At 35.4% G+C, this 17,326-nt stretch overlaps 1 protein-coding gene across 5 annotated transcripts in view; it reads right to left on the bottom strand.

The window, feature by feature from the left end:
* Positions 1 to 17,326, bottom strand: part of USP6NL (USP6 N-terminal like) — a 203,910-nt gene that overhangs the window by 138,304 nt on the left and 48,280 nt on the right. The window contains exon 3 of one of the 5 annotated variants that reach the window (XM_072653342.1): positions 14,888 to 14,948. The exons of 3 other annotated variants lie outside the window; for them this stretch is intronic. Coding sequence is in view for 1 of the 2 variants with exons in the window: in XM_072653343.1 (XP_072509444.1) it covers positions 5,690 to 5,762 (73 nt within the window). In the remaining variant the exon portion in view is untranslated. Of the gene's footprint in view, positions 1 to 5,689; positions 5,849 to 14,887; positions 14,949 to 17,326 lie in introns of those variants that run through there. One more of the 5 variants, XM_072653343.1, reaches the window with a different exon arrangement.

Genomic DNA, 17,326 nt, shown 5'->3' with positions numbered 1-17,326 from the left:
TAAGAGGACTCTATTAGTGTTCAGGGCCTAGAGCAGGGGTGGGGAACCTGTAGCATCAAGGTCACATGTGGCCTTCTAGGTGCTTGGGTGCAGCCTTTTGTTTGAGTCCCTTAATAAAAGGATTTGTTCTGTGAAGTTTAGATTCAGTCAAAGGGCCGGACTTCAGGACCTGGAGAGCCACATGTGGCCTCAAGGCAGCAGGTTCCCCACTCCTGGCCTAGAGGTTCAAATAAGCAATCCATTTTTTAAAAAAATACACATGTATCCCCAGATAAAAACAGTCCCCAAAACAATTAAAAAATTAGTTGCTGAAAAAAAAAAAAACTTTCACTTGCACAATTCTAATTTTTAAGTAATTATTTTCTTCAGTTAACATTTGTATTTCCTTTTCCCTTTGGCCTATTCTGCTTTTTTAAGGAGTTCTTTTCTTCAGTGAATTTTTGTGTATCTTTTACCAAGGTGTTATTTTCTTCAGCATTTTTTATACCTCTTTTTATCAAGGTGTTAATTCTCTTTTCATAATTTTCTTGCATCATTCTCATTTTTTATCCCAATTTTTCTTCTACCACTTATCACTTTCCTTAATGTTTCCAAAAATTCTTGTTGGACTTGCACCCAATTAGCATTTTCTTTGAGGCTTGCAACTATTTTTATATTGTTGTCTTCTTCTGAGTTTATGTCTTGATCTTCTCTGCCACATAGCAGTTTTATATGGTCAGACTCTTTTTTTTGTTATTCAGTCACTTTCTCAGACTATTTCTTGACTTTGAACTTTATGTTAAAGTTTGGCTCTGTTGATGTGAGGGTGGGCCAGTACCGTCACAAGTTTCAGGCAATTTTTTGTACCACTGTTTTGAGAGATATTTCTGAAGGTCTTCAAATTTGGGGTGCTTTTAAGGTGATATGATCCAAGGAAACGTGTGGTCACTGCTGTCTATCGCCTGTGCTCTGGTCTTTACCCATAAAAGGGCCCCTATTCCTTGCAGGTACAAGCATTAGCACTCCCCTCTTCCTTGGTTCTGTGATCAGAACTCCTGCTCCCTTGTGACCAACCAAAACTGTTCCTCTCTGCCCTGGAACAATGACCCACAATTTCTATGGGCAATAGAGCTACCAATCAGCACCAACTGTATCCAATGCCAGCAAAAGGTCCCTTATAATCTCTTTCTGACAAGTTGTCCAGTATCCTCACTGTTTCTGGGTAGAAAGTTCCCAAAGCTGTTGCTGCTGCTACTGCCACTGTCACAGACACCTCCAAGGTCTACCACTAGTGCTACTGTAGCACTCCAGGTCAAGCTGCCACCCTGTTATCACAGACTACTCCTGCTGGACTCCAAAATTGTCTTAGGCTGGAAAAATGTCTCAATCTTACATTTTGTTAGTGCTGATGCTCCAAAATTTGGTTAGAGGAGTTATTTTAAAGTTGTTTGGAGGGGAATTTTGGGAGAGTTCTGCTGGGTTGCTACCTATACTCTGCCATCTTGACTCCACTATATAAAGGGCTTGGAATACAAAGAAAGGCAAAGATCATGCCTGATCTTAAGAAGTTCATGATTTAAAGGGGAAGACAATAAGCAAATATCTACTAACAAGTTATATACAGGATAAATAGGAAATAATTAATCAAGGGAAAGCACTAGACTTAAGAAGGACTGGGAAAGGTTTCCTGTAGAAGTCAGGATTTTAGTTGGGACTTAAAGGAAGCCTGAGAAGTCAGGAGGATGAGCATTCTAGGCATGAAAATCCAATATGAACCTGAACAAGAATATTCTCTACATCATTCTTGACATGTATTCATCCAGGATTACTTAGATTACCTCAAGTCTACCTCCTATAGCAACCCATTCACTTTTAGAGGTTCTTCTTTTCATCAGGTCTAATTTAACCCTAAATGCAATTTCTACTCACTGCTCTCAGTATTTCCTCTAGAGCCAAACATAATAAATCTAATCCCTTTCCCACATGATATCCTTTCATATAACTGAAAAAAGTTTTCATACTCTTAAGGCTTCTCTTTCTATATGCACTTTTCTGTGAATATGTGATACTTTCCTAGTAAAATATAAGTTCCTCGAGAACAAGAATTACCTCACTTTTCCATTTGTAACCTGAGCACCTAGTACTTGATATATAGCAGTCACTTGATAAATGCTTACTGATTTTTTGACTCTCAATGAGGTTCCAATCTACTAAAACCCCAAATATTTTTCTGATATACTTTTGTCTAGCAATGTCTATTCCATTCTGTACTTGTGACATTCTTTTTTTTGTGCTTCTCCAAACATGCCTTTCTCTGGCCACAACACTCATTTATGTTGTCTCTCCCTATTAGAATGAAAGGTCATTGTGGGCAGGCACTATCTCACTTTTGTATTTGTATCCACAAAGCTTAGAATAATGCCTGGCATAGTCATTTGTGCTTTTTCATTCATTTATTCCCTTGAGGAGTTACATTCCATTCTCATTCATATATTACTTTGAAAGAGTAATATTTTACTAGTAAATGAATTTTATACAGTGCTATTTGGAGCTTATTATTCCTCTAAGTACCCAAACACTGAAAAATATAGTTTAACAACTTTGGATGGAAATTTTTCTAAAATGCATTAGACATACTACTTCATTGTCTTTGAAAAGGGGCTACTCATTGCAACTGAGGGCTCTCTGTGTAAATTCCTATATTTGATGGCAAAGACCTTTCCAAAAGAATGATTAAGTAGAAACTCAGTGTCCACAGTAGGGAAAGAAAAAAGGAGAAAACCCATGCACAAGATTTATATGTCCAAAATACATTTATTAAAGGCTAGTCTTTATTGCCAGGTGGAGAGGAATGGGATCGAGTGGGCCTCCAAGTGTATATACAGGGTAGGCTGACAGTTTCAATGATGGCTTCCCAGTTTCCCCGTTTTGAACAAGAAAAATCGCATGTGGTATGTGTAAAGGATAATCCCTCCTTTTGAGGTGTTACTCAATGTTGGGAAACAAGGGGGAACTCTGTGTGCATGTGCGTGTGTGTGTGTGCTTGTGGCTGTAATTTGGGCATGTATGTATTGATATGTATGGGGGTGTGTGTGTGTATATATATGTATAGATATATATAGATATAGATAGATAGATATGTATTGATATGGAATCTAGAAAAGGGAAGTAACAGTCCAGTTATATTCTATTCTGGTTAGAATAAATATCATTCAATTGAAGGTACCATATTTTAGGAAGAACACTGGCAAACCAGATTATATGCAGAGGAGACAGACTTTGATGGTAAAATGACCAGAGATCATACCATATGAGCATTAGTTGAAGGAAAAGGACACATTTAGCTTAGAGAAGTCAATGTTAGAAATTCTGGTGGCAGGCTATAAAAGGCTATCACAGAAAAGGAAACAGATTTTTTTTCCTTCGTAACACCAGAAGGATAGAGAGGTAAATTTTGGTTCAGAATAAGGAAGGACTTCTGAATACCTAAAGCTCTCCAAACAAAGAACAGGGCTGCCTCAGGAGACACTGGAATTCTTTAATTTAAGGCTAGATGACTTATTAAAGATTAAGATTCTTTAAGATTCTCTGATTCAGTATAAGAACTGAATAAAAACTGAGTATCTGCTTATGGCATATCTTTTCTTAAATGAGCAGTCTGTCAGTATTATTAAATATATGGCATTATAACTATATCCTAAAAGAATGAAATAAAACCAGTTAGAAAAAACTAAATGCTGTGCATAGGTCACCATCCAATGCCACAAAAATGAAGTGCTGTTTTTTTTTTTCAGAAAGATACTGAGAATAAATTAAATTTGTTCTATTTTAATCATAACTGCAAATAACTGAGCTAAAGAAATAAGAAAATTCTACAGCATAACAGCAGGTTAGCTAGTACTGTGCACATATGGTACATCTTCTAGTATATCCCTAAACTGGTTTAGTGTAGAAAGCATTTCCAAATATATTATTGTATATATAAGCACTTTGAAAGGAACGATGTACTGAAATACTGCAAGAGTTATTATCATTATTACCTTTTTCTCTGGATATATTCCAAGCAAGTATGATTGTGATTTCAAATATACAATCAAGGAACCTAGCATTACTAAAATAGAACAGGATTAAATTAGCCAACTCCTGTCTTCCTTAAATACTAAAACATGTTAATATTTTTAAAGAAAGATTTTGGAATTTCATTATTTATAAATGGAAGGAACAACATGTTATTTTCTATTTTAGGAGAAAAGGAAATAGAGGTAAATAAATATAGAGGATTCTAAATAGCATTCCAATGTTTGCAAAGATAAATAACATTTGCATCTTTGCTTTTGGAAGATGGGAAATGATGTATTTCTTTGACACAACAGCAGCTCTGTTTGATAACTTGTTAAAAGATACCTTACCATACTTTAAATGAAAAACTGCTTATATCTAAAATGTGTACCAGATCTCTAAAATCCCATCTAGCTTTAAAATTCTATTATTCTGCAAATTTATATTATGATGATGGTTCACATTCTTGGCAATCATTTAAAAACCTAATTTAAAATATTCTGTAAAAACTCATTTGAATCTTAGGATTACCAAGTTTAACTAAAGAACTATAAAAGCTATGACTAAAAACATTTTTGTAAGTCATAACTTAGGCAATACATTAACAGAAGAAACAGCATTGTCTTGGAGAGGCAGCTTCCTAAACATATCTGGAGTATGATTCAGTTTATAAAAAATCAATTTACATAAAAATTTTCAAAAATATGTTTTCTGAGGTTTATCTACTTTTTTTAAAAAAATAAGATGGAGATATAATGAAGTAGCTGAGTGGGTCAACTGTTTTGCCTTGTCAACAAACAACATAATACTGATGTCAGTATTAGCAGCCTAGCCCCTGGACTCATATTTTTTTTCAAAATTATTCTCAAATCTAAGTTAGTAACTTAAATAATAAAAATCAGTAGTAGGTTAATTATTTGATGACATGGTTCCCTTAACTTGCTTTAAGATGGAAAAAAAAGTATGAATTCAATATGAGAATTTGAAAGATGTATTTCAATGCATCACAGTGAAATTGAGTTGAGAATTAAAATTGAGTAGAATTATTACAAGCAATAAGGTTGCTTTAAAAAGAAATAGCAGTAAATAAATATAAAAACCACTAAAAAGAGAATTAACCACCCTTCAAAATTATAATAATAATATTGTCCCTTACCACTGGCAATATTCATCTGACAAAAGCACTTAGGTTTCAATCTATTAATACAGCAAATGTAATCTACTTCTGAACTAAACATAAACTGATTAATTTTCTTACTCTGATATAAACAGATCGTAGAACCTTCCAATTTTGCCATTACTATTTATATCTTTTTATAATCAGGAAGAAGAATTTTTAGCTCATTTTTCTGGTTATGAAAACTGTGAAGAAACTGCTCTCTGCTGCAAATATAATAAAATTCTCCCTGCCTTCTACTAGCTTGCTTATGAAATAAGTTTAAGATTTTAAAAATTTATCAATAATTGGCATGTTATTGACATGTCTGAGCAAGTCTGAGAAACTATGAAATTCAAATATCAGAACCACAACAGCATATTACTTCATGGTAACTGAAAATATATTTTAAGTAGTTGTTCTGTAAATAGTTACATAAAAAGATCACTGAATTCCTCAAAGTGCTATGATTCCACGTTCTTATACTATTCCTACCTTTTTTCCCAGTGGCTGATCTTTGTCTTGATGGTGACACCAGATCCTTTACAATTTGTAAGACTTGAATCATTGCTGTTTAACAAGACCAAAAACTCCAGCTGCTCCTCCGGAAATCCAACAGGTTTCCTCACTAACAGCTCATTACATTTCTGCTTTCAGTGAGCTCAGAAATGCTGAGACACTAAGACAATTAACCTTCAGAGAAATAAATGCTTTTGCTAGCTGTGCCATGAATCCTTTGAAGCAGTTAAAAAATTCAAAGTGTATTCAACACATGTAAAAAGCACCATATTCAAGGTGTCTTCCTATGCAGTTTCAATTAGAGACAAAAAGAAAATTTCTTCTGTAAAACAGCATGATTTTCTCAAAATACTTTCCCTAAAAAAGTGACGGAGTTTAAAAATACTATGAAATAAATACATAAAAAAAAATACACAAAAACTAAATTTCCTTAAAAGTAGAGCCAATAATAATAAAGTTTTTTCTAAAACCTCATTACATTTAATTTTTTGTTTCCTAGAAATGAAAAGTCAGATGAAAATAAAGATCATCTTGATAACTCCAAGCTGCTAATAATTCTAAAATCACTAAGCACTGCCAAAAATATCTACAGGAACAGCGCTTAAGTTCCTCCTTATCCCTCTTACCCATCTCAGACATTGTGGGTATGTGATTCTTATGTGTCACTGCACACCACACACCCTAGCTTGCAGTTCCTCCTATCTCACCACTAGTGGCAAAAAGGAACCTAAAATATAATCATTGTTTCTGTTGGGTAAGTTTAAGAGACAAATTACAATGAATGCTCAATTAATGTTTACTACCATTTTTAAAAAGCGCATTCATTAGTCATTACTTAAAGCTACCAAAAAGATACTAAATGAAAAAAAAATTCTTCAGGTATAATTTTCAGTCCTCTCAAAATACTATACTTATACCTCTTGCTCCTTCATGCTTCCATCATGCTACCCACCTTATTTCCCCCTCCAATTCTTGTTTCTACCTCCTACTCTTGTCTGTTTTGACATTTAAAAATATATGCATGTAATATACATACTGATATCTTCATGCTGGAACAAGATTTCAGAATATCTACTGAGCCAGCCTCCTAGTTTCAGTCACAAAAAAAAAGTCTATTTACCTCCATTTTAGAGATGGGATGATGAGGACCAGAGGAGCTAGTCAATTGTTGCAGTTAAATGCATCTATGGTCACTATCTGAAAAAATATTCAAAATCACTAATAACTGAGGGGATATAAATTAAAATAATCCTTAGGTATCACTTAAAACCTATCAAGGTAGCAACTATGATAAAATAGGAAAATTTTATTGTAGAGGTTCTGAGAAGATAGGCAATGCTAATTCATTACTAATGGAGTTGTGCATTGGTAAAAAACAAATCTGGAAAACAATCTAGAATTATGCAATTAAAACTATTAAATTGTTTATAATATTTAACCCAGAAATTCCACCACTACATCTATATCCCAAGGAGGCTACTGATAGCAAAATAAAAAAAATGCACCTACAAAAATGTTTATTACAGTGTCATTTGTCATAATAAGAAGTCTGAAAGAAAACATGTCCCATGACTAAGGAATGGCTGAACAAATTATGATATATAAAATGCAATGCAAAATTATTATGCCATAAAGAAGTTCAAATAGAAAGAACTCAAGAAAATGTGACTCTGGCTCTTCAGAGTCCAACTTCATACATGCATATCCTTACTCTTAATCTCAGTATCAGCCACATTTGTTCAAACTCCATAACGTAGAACTAGGAAATTCCATACTCAAACCAGCTTTATTCCCTTTCACTGTCCTCACATGCAGCCAACCAGGCTGTTGCCTTGCTTGTTCACTATAAATGACATTTATTCTGTGCCTTTCCACAGGGTCACCCCTGGCTTCCCACCGTTCCCCACCCCAATTCCCAATGCCTTGAATCCACTCCCTTCCTCACTTCAGCCTTATAAAATTATTAGCTTCCTTCTAGGCTCAGCTCAAGTGCCCCCTCCTATAGGAAGAGTTTCTTGATCTCTTCCATCCAGCTGCTACTATCCTCCCTGGAAATTATTTTGTCTTCTTCCAATAAAATGTTGGCTCTTAGATAATATTATATTTGTCTTTGTATTCTCTGTACTTAGCATAGTATCTGATACAAATGTTTTTAATAAACATGTGGCAAATCAATGTCAGTCCATTTATCAAATTCTGCCCTACTGACTGCCAAATAAACTCCATATACTCCTTAGCATGTCAATCAAGGTCTTTAATAATGTGCTGCAATCTACTTTTCTAGATTTATTTCTTACTAAACCCCTTCATATCCTTTAACTATACTCATGTATGATTGGGGAAATTATTTTTAAAAGCAAAAATACTTATTCAGCATATGTTGTAGATATGAAGTAGCCTAGGAGCACTAAATTTAAATAGCAAGAGGCAATAAAGCACACTACTATGCAACAACAAATAAATAAATAAATAATGAATGGCAAGGGAGATGTTTTGAACTCTGTGAAACAGTTCTTATCCCAAATCCTTATTTCTACAACTACATTTTCTCTTTCCCTTTCCTTATTCTATTTCCCTTATGTACACACCTCTAATTCAAATATATTCAAAGTGAAACTAAAGTGACATTTTAAGTCAAAGAATGAGATAACAGCAAGGAAAACACAGCCATCCAAGACAAAGAAAATTATCAATGAAAGCAAGTAGTAGTAATATGATCACCACCACCTATCGTCCCTGACTGAATGCCCAAGACCACTCCTGCCTTTTTCTTCAAATGAAATACAAATAATGGCAATACCAAAAAATGTAAGTAACATAAAGTTGTATAAGTGCTCAGAAAAGAGAAACTGATCAAGGAAACTGACATGAAACCTATCTTTAAATAAATAAGCTGATACTTCCTAACATTGCTAAATTCTGGGAAATAACAAATAAATTAATTTTAATATCATGTTTGCCCTGAGTATGAAACAAGAAGGCAAATAAATAAGTAAAATTAAAAGGCAAATAGTAAAGATATGCATAATAAACAACAGTGAGTAATTTAAAACAGTATTTTAATGGATCCTTTTGGGCCTTAAAAATCCAAAGTCAAGACCATTTTCAATGTGTTATGTTTCTAATTTAAAAAAAAAAAAACCTTCTGAATAACAAATCAGTCTATTAATCAGTTTCTATTAATTCCTGGGGACAAAATATAAAACTCTAATGAGGTGGAAAAGTTTCACAGAGGAATACTAGACCAAACTGTTTTTTTAAAAGACATGCAATGAAAATGGAAGCAAGAAGAGTTCCAGTTCTGGGAGCCAAGATGGCAGAGTGATCACTAATTGCTATCTCCCTCCCCTTGTTGACCTTGATGAGCCCAGAGAATATCTCCCTGGGAAAAACTCTGGAACAGTGGGAACAACAGAACGGATAAACAGCCTCTTAGTCAACAAGGCTAGAAAGATTGCTAAGAAGGGTTTCTCTTGCTGTGGCCATAGGCGACCAGTGCAGGATCAGAGCTGTCCCAGACAGCCCCACCTCAACAAACCAGGAGAAGATCCTGAGCCCCAGGGGGATGAAGCCAGCAACTGCCAATACCAGGACCCCAGGTGTGCCTCAGCACCCCAGGGGAATTGGGAAGAAACCAGTGCAGACAGTTGAGCATGCCTATGCTCTAGTTTAGCAGATGAGACCTCCAGAATCCAGACTACCCCTCCCCCACAGTTAATGAGCTAGCTCCAGGGTAACTGCAGGAAAACCCAAAAAGACTTCACCTGGCCTCTGCTTTAGAACACCAGCCAACTCAATAACAGGTAAGCTGCATCATTTCAGCTTCTAGCTGAAAGAACCAGAGGCCACAACACATAAAGCCTCAAGTTTGAGGCACAAGAACTGTGGGACGGAGCTCCCTATGCCACAGAGGTAGAGATCTACTTTAAAAGCCAGGAAAAGGGTTATTATCATGAGTAAGAAGCAAAGCAGAAAAGAAAAGACCATAGAACCTTTTGAAGGGGACAAGGACCAAACACAAATACCAAAGAGGTGAGAATTGAGACTGTACTCCCATTTGAAACTTCAGAAGGGAATATGAAGTGGTCTGAAGCACAAAGAGTCTTCTTGGAAGAGCTCAGGAAGGATTTTAAAACTCAAATTAGAGTAATAGAAGAAAAACTGACCAATGACTTTAAAAATATGAAAAAAGAAATCACAGAAGAATTTAAAAGGACAATTGGACAAATGGAAAAGGAAGTTCAAAACCTAACTGGTGAAAATAACTCCTTAAAAGGAACAATTGGACAGATGGAAAAGGAGATACAAAAGTTAACTGAAGAAACAATTTGATAAAAAATAGAATCAGGCTAATGAATCTATGAGACATCAAGAATCAGTCAAACAGAATCTAAAGAATGAAAAGATAGAAGAAAATGTAAAATATCTAATTGGAAAAACAAGTGATCTGGCAAAAAGATCCAGGAGAGGAAATCTAAGGATTACTGGTCTACCAGAAAGCCATGATGAAAAAACGAGCCTGGACAATATCATCCAAGAAATCATCAAGGAAAATTGCCCAGAAGTCCTAGATCCAGAGGGCAAAATAGTCACCGAAAGAATCCACTGTTCACTTCTTGAAAGGGACGCCAAACTAAAAACACCAAGGAATATTGTTGCCAAATTCCAGAACTATCAAGTGAAGGAGAAAATACTGCAGGCAGCCAGAAAGAAAGAGCTACAGTCAGGATCACACAGGACCTTGCAGTTTCTACATTAAAAGATCAAAGGAACTGGGATACGATATTCCGTAAGGCAAAGGAGCTGGGACTACAACCAAGGATTAATTACCCAGCAAAGTTGAGCATAATATATCAGGCAAGGAGATGGACATTCAATGAAATAGCGGATTTCCAGACCTTCCTGATAAAAAGGCCAGAACTCAAAAGAAAATCAGATCTTCAAACGCAGGTCTCAAGAGAGGCATAAAAAGGTAAACAGGGGGAAAAAAAAAAAACTTGTTACACAATATGGGAAAATTGTTTACATCCCTATAAGGGAAGGTGATACTTGTTAATCTTGAGAACTGTATACTTATTATGAAATGCAAAAGGGATAGATAGAGGGAGTATAAATTAAATGATGTGATGATAACAAACATGATTTATGGGTGTGGAGGGATTGTAATGGGAGATGTGAAAAGGAGGAGGCAGAAAAAAATAAATTCCATCACAGGAAGAGGCACAAAAATATATTACAGTAGAGGGAAAGAGGGAAGGTAGATGAGTATTGTTTGAGAGGTACTCTCATCTGATTGGATTCAAGGAGGGTACAACAAACTCAGTTAAGTATAGAAATACAATTAGCTCTATAGGCAGTAGGAGGGGAAGGGGGAAAGAAAAGGGAAGGGAGGGAAGAAGCAGTAAAGGAAAAGGGGATTAAAAGGGAGGGGGGCTGAAAGAAGAGAGGGAAGACTGAGGGAGGCAGTGGTCAAAAGAAGAAAGAAAATGGAAGCAAGGCTGAGTCATGGAGTGAATATAAAAGAGTGGCAACTGTGTTACAATAAAAGTGTCAGGAATGATGAAGCTCAGAATAAGCTAAAGCTGTCACAAATAGTTAAAGACATCAAAAACAGCTTTCTAGCTATCTGGAGAAACAAGAGGTGGATCAAAGAAGGGACTATCCATTTGGCATTATTCAGGGTGGGTAGGATGATAAGCGTAGTGAGAGAGAAAGCAGTTCTGTTCAACTCTTACTTGGGTTATATTTTCACTGCCAAAGAAAATTATCTTTAAGCCTGGAAAGGACAAAACAAAAATGGTTAATAGGGAGTTGAAACCCAAAATGAGGACAAACATAATAGGAAAGGAACTAGCAGTCCCCAAATAATTCATGTCACCAGGCCAAGATAAACTACATTCCAGGGCACTGAAAGAACAGGTAAAGTAACTGCAAAGACAGTGTTAGTAATATCTGAAAAACTACAGAGATGAAAAAGTTGATGTAGAACTAGAGAAGGGCAAATACTGCCTTGACTTACATCAAAGGAAAGGGAGTAGATTCTAAACACTGGTACACTTGATTATTTCCTGTAAAATTTTAGAACTTATTAAAACAGGGATCACATGATGCTAACATAGCTTCACCAAAAACAGATCAGGCTACCTAACTTTGGTTGGTTTGTTTTTTTGTAGCAGGGTATGTAGACTGGTAGATCAAGCAAATGTAAATATGCTTTACCCAGATTGCAGCAAGACATTTAGCAAAATATCTCATGCTACTCTATGAAAAGAATGGGGAAAAAATCTCTGTTTTAAAGTAGATGGATTTGGAACTGATTTGATGTTAGTTTGGAAGGAAAGATCTATTAGACTGGGATAAGAATCTTTGCTTGGACATAATGGGGAGGGGGAAAGGGAAGAGGAAAGTTAAGAGAAAGAAAGGAATCAGTATTTATATCATGCCTACTATGTGCTAGGTTCTATGCTAAGCATCTTTTTTTTTTTTTTTACAAATATTATCTAATTTCAGCTTCACATCAACCCTGTAATGTGGGTGCTATTATTATTTTAAAGTTGAGGAAACTGAAGCAAACAGGTTAAGTGACTTCTCCAGCATCACACATCCAGTACATGTCTTGAACTCGTCTCCCAGATTCTAGGCTCATTTTGATTAATGGCTTAGATAAAGGCAGAGATAATATGCGCATTTTGCAAATTTTGTAAAAAACACAAAGTCAGAGAACTCATTATTTTATCCTAGAGGCAAGAGGGAGACCATGAAATTTCTTAAACAAGGGAGTAACACAGACAGATTGTGCTTTAAAAATATTGTCTTGAAAGCTATGTAGAGGATGGATTAAAGAGTAAAAGGACTACAGCAGGTAGATGAACTCTAATGTAATAGCAATAGTCCAGATGAGACGATGAGGGACTTAACAAAAATGGTGACACTGAAAATGGAGAGACTAGGATGGGTACAAGGTAAGGCGTTATTGTAAAGGCAGGTACTATTGTTAAAAAAAACAAACAAAAAAAAAAAACTTGTAAATCATTAGAAATGAAGGAAGGGGACATGAGGATGACTCCTAGATTGAAATTAGATAAGTGGAAGATTGATAATGCCTTCAACAGACATAAGAAGCTAACTTGATCTTAGACTTTATTAAGACAGGCATAATGTCCAGTGACTCCAATAACTAGAGAAGTGCTAATCCTACTGTATTATGACCTCATCAAAACACATCAAGAATACTCTGGTAGCACATTTTAGAAAGTGAATTCATAAAAGAGAGAGCATTTAAAGAAGGATAACCAGAATGATGAAGAAAGATTATGTCATATCAGTATCAGCTGAAAGGAACTATACATATTGAACCTAGAGAAGATGAAGTGGGGACATATGAACTATCTTCAAATACAGGCTACAAAGGGCTGTCATGTAGATATGTGATTTAATTTGTTCTGTTGGGTCCTAAAGGTAGCATGGGAGGAGCAACAGATGAAAGATGCAGAGGGGCAGATTTAGCTTAACAAAAGGAAAATCTTCCTAACAATTAGCACTATCTAAAAGTAAAATATTTTGCCTCAGAATAAAGCTCTTCCCTCCTTAAAGGTATTTAAGCAAAAAGGAAGCTAGGTGATGCCCTGGTTAGAGTGCTGGGCCTGGAGTCAGGATAACTTGAGTTCAAATCTGTCCTTAGCTATGATCCTAGGCAAGTCACTTAACCCTTTTTACTTCAGTTTCCTCATCTGTAAAATGAACTGGAGAAGGAAATGGCAAACCACTCCAGTATCTTTGCCATGAAAGCCCCAAAATGGGGATATGAAGAGTTGGATACAACTGAAACAGCTGAACAACAAAAGTGAAAGTTTGATGGCCTCATATTACCTGTGCTGTAAAAAGGATTCTTTGTCCAGGTTAGATCAGATGTCCTCTGAAGTTTCCTAGAAATCTGATTCTAGGAGAAGTTTGGATCTGTGACCTTTCTTCAAAACATCTTAGGTATTAAACTACCATCATTTTATAGGGCATTTTATACAACTAAATAAGAAAAAAATAACTATCATCACATTGGGGACAAGAACTTTAAAATTCAAAAATAACTAAATAACATAGATATATGTTGCATAACTGAATATTATAATCTCAATTTTGGACTATTTCTTTTTTTAGGTTAACAAATCAGTTCATTTTATTTTACTTTTCATCATATCCGAATTTGCAATACAGAATATAACTGCCTGCTTGAGATGATAATGTTTAAAAATATGTTTAAGATTAGAAGTGTCATGCATTACAATTACACATTCTCAAAAGCTTAAATTACACATTAAAACTTGGAAATATTACCCTCAGATGTTTTCGTACAAAAAATATATAATCTGCAATAGATGTTGTTCATATATTCTAGAATTTTCTTTTTAAAAAAATAATGCTAATTATTGAAGTGAAGGTTTAACAGAGTAATACTATCTGCTAAAACTTGGTCTGCTTTGATTAGAGATTTGGAGATTGAGAAAAGTTAAATGTTGAAGTTGAAGACTGAAGACTGAATAACCTAAAAATCTCTTCTATCCTCCTAACTTTTCTGTAAATGGTACTACCATTCTCCCAAACATAAGTAAATTATTTCTCTCTCTGATCAACCACATCCAATCGGTAGTCAAGTGCTGTCAATTCTACCGTGTAACAGCTCTTCTCTCATAACTATTTCCATTATAACAACAATAAAATAATAACAATAGCATTTATATAGCCACTTTCAGGTGTAGAAAGTGTTTTACATTTTAACTCATTGTGATTCTTACAACAACCCTGGATGATGCTATTACTCCATTTTATAGATGAGGAAAACAGGCCCAGAGAGGTCAAGTGACTTAGCCAGGGTCACACAGCTAGCAAAGGGTTTTAAGGAAGGACTCAAGCTCATATCTTCTTGACTCCAAGTTCTGTACACTACCCACTATGACACTTAGCTGCCTATGAAAGCAACCTTAGCTCAGGCCCTCATTACTTTCTTAGATGCGCAATTTTAAACAGTATTAAATGCCAACCTGTCCTTTTTGGCCTTATTTCACACTATATCCTTCAGATGCTCTAAACTACAACCAAACTAGATTATATGTCTTTCCTGTGGGAAACAAGGAAGAAGTTCTGTTTCTTCACTTTTGGGTGATCAGATCTGTGACCTACCATGGTCAGGTTAGAGGTCAGAAACTTGTACACAGGCATGATGAAGTATTTGAAGGAAAGCCTATCAAAGAGAAGAACATGAAGTTATGTGGCAATGGATGACGGGGCAAGAGGTTCAAAATTCAGAACAATATAAGAAGCTTCCATTACTCTAAACATAGTGTAGTCTTCCTTTGACCTTACATGGAGCTACCCATTCATTCAAGGGGAATGAACATAAAGATTAATAAAAGCTTTTCTGATTTCACAACAGGTACTGTTTTTTATTTAAGGTACGCTTGTTTCTCACAGTTGGGGGCTTGTTAGCTGGGCTCATTTCTCACATATCATCTCCTAATTCTGTAGATGTACATATTCTGTCAACCAAGGGTAGGTATGCACTCCCCATTGTCTACAACAGTAGAAATCTTGAATGCTCTTTTTGATCCTAATGAAGTCTCCAAGAAAGATTTTCCTGATGCCTGAAGTTAAAAATGATCCCTCCTTTGTCATACTATTCATTTTATCATGTCTTAATTGGTACGTTTTCCCCATCTGTCTTTCCCCGTAGTAAATCATAAGCTTCTTGATGACAGAAGCCCTTTTGTTTTTCAAGTTTCTATAACTCATTACCTTACTCATGGCATGTCCTCAATAAAAGATTACTGGCAATTTATTATCCGAAGTAGATGGTGAAGAAACAAGATGTAATGACAGCTGTGCTTTTATGAAAAATAAATGGTATATTCTAAAACTTCATTCACATGATGCAAAGAGAGAACAGCACTATGACAAATGATGAATTTACTAAAAGAACTATTAGCATAATTAAAATTAGTGATTTCTTTAAAAGTTTTTAATATACCAATGATGGGATATGAGCCCAAGCCAAGATTCTGTCCCTGACCCCAAAAGAATTTGGTCTCATTTGTTTGAGAGGGGAATGACAGGGTATAGACTCTGGGAACCTTCTTGAACTCTCCTTGAATCTTCTCATTTAATCTGGCTTTTCATACGTTACCCTTAACCTAGCTGGGCCCTCCATCCTCTGATATCTCCTGATTGCCTCTAGCTGTTTCCTACCCTTGATTAGTCACTCCAGTCCCACTAAGTCTCCTTGGACTCCTCCTCAAGACCCTCCCTAAACCTCTCCTCCCATCACCCCAGACTCCAAGACCACCCCCAGATCCCTCCCACAATCTTTCTTTATATAAATTCCATCTTGCCTCCACAAAGGTGGTCAGATTCAATTCAGTTCTGATTCTGTCTAGCTGAGATTCTACCTGGCCTGCTTGTCAATGTAAGTGTCACAAATGGTTAGGCTTCTTAAGAGTCCACCCAATATGATGAATCTTTAATAAACTTTGTTTTACTTTGGCTGAAAGAAGGCTTGAGTTGAATTCATTCGAGCAGTACCCAATGTGTCAGTATTTTGGCGTCCTGAGCACACCAAACCCCAACACTGCCACAAGGAAATTCATTTATCATATAAAAAGTAGCAAAGATATCTTAAGCTCAGTGGAAAATTGTAACAAATGTTTACAAAATTAGCTTGATGTGTATGGGATAATCCAATATACTGTCTCTCAATCGTTCCAACACCTAGTTTAAAATTCTATTATTTTAGTAATACTCTTGATATATGCCTTTTTTTATTTAAGGTTTTTTTTTTTAATTTTAGGACCAATCAATCAACATTTACTAAGAGCCTTCAGAGAGTGTCAGCCACAGGGCTAGGCCCTAGGGATACAAACAAAGAATGAAACAATCCCTACTCTTATAAAGAATAAATATAAATATATACAAATTATATATTTGTATATATAAATATATATATTAAATACAAGGAAGTTTGGGAAGGACACTGGCAGAAAGGAAGGATCAAGAAAAGATTTTTTTAAAAAAATTTAATTTGAATTTCCAGATCCAAATTCCTTCCCTCCTTCTGCCGCAAATGAAATGATACCCATTATAATACATGCAGTCAAGCAAAACATAATTCCTCATTTAGCCAGGTTCCAAACAAGAAAAAAAAAAACAAGGATAAAAAGAAAAAAACATTTGCTTCAAGCAAAAGTTATCTATCTGGAAGTGAGTAGTATTTTTATATCATGAGTTCTCTGGAGGTGTGGTAGATCACAGTACTGATAAAAATTACTAAATCTTGTAGCAGTTGATTTCCCTTAAATATTGATGTTACTATGTAGATTATTCTGTTTCTGTTCACTTCATTTTGTATCACCTCACAAGTCATCCCAAGTTTTTCTAAAGCCATTCCCTTCATCATTTCTTACAGCACAATAGTATTCCACTACATTCATATTCCATAACTCAACCACTTTGTTCATTTACTTCTGTACATAATGCCAAATAATGTTGCACTGACCAATCACTGCATTTCATAGCCAGTAACGAATGGTTTTGATGACCATTTGAAATACAGCATGAGATCCCATGCTG

The sequence above is a fragment of the Notamacropus eugenii genome, chromosome 3 (assembly GCF_028372415.1).
Source record: "Notamacropus eugenii isolate mMacEug1 chromosome 3, mMacEug1.pri_v2, whole genome shotgun sequence".
Lineage (NCBI taxonomy): Eukaryota > Metazoa > Chordata > Mammalia > Diprotodontia > Macropodidae > Notamacropus > Notamacropus eugenii.
The sequence above is the reverse complement of the archived record's forward strand: the minus strand, read 5'-3'. Positions and strand labels throughout refer to the sequence as shown.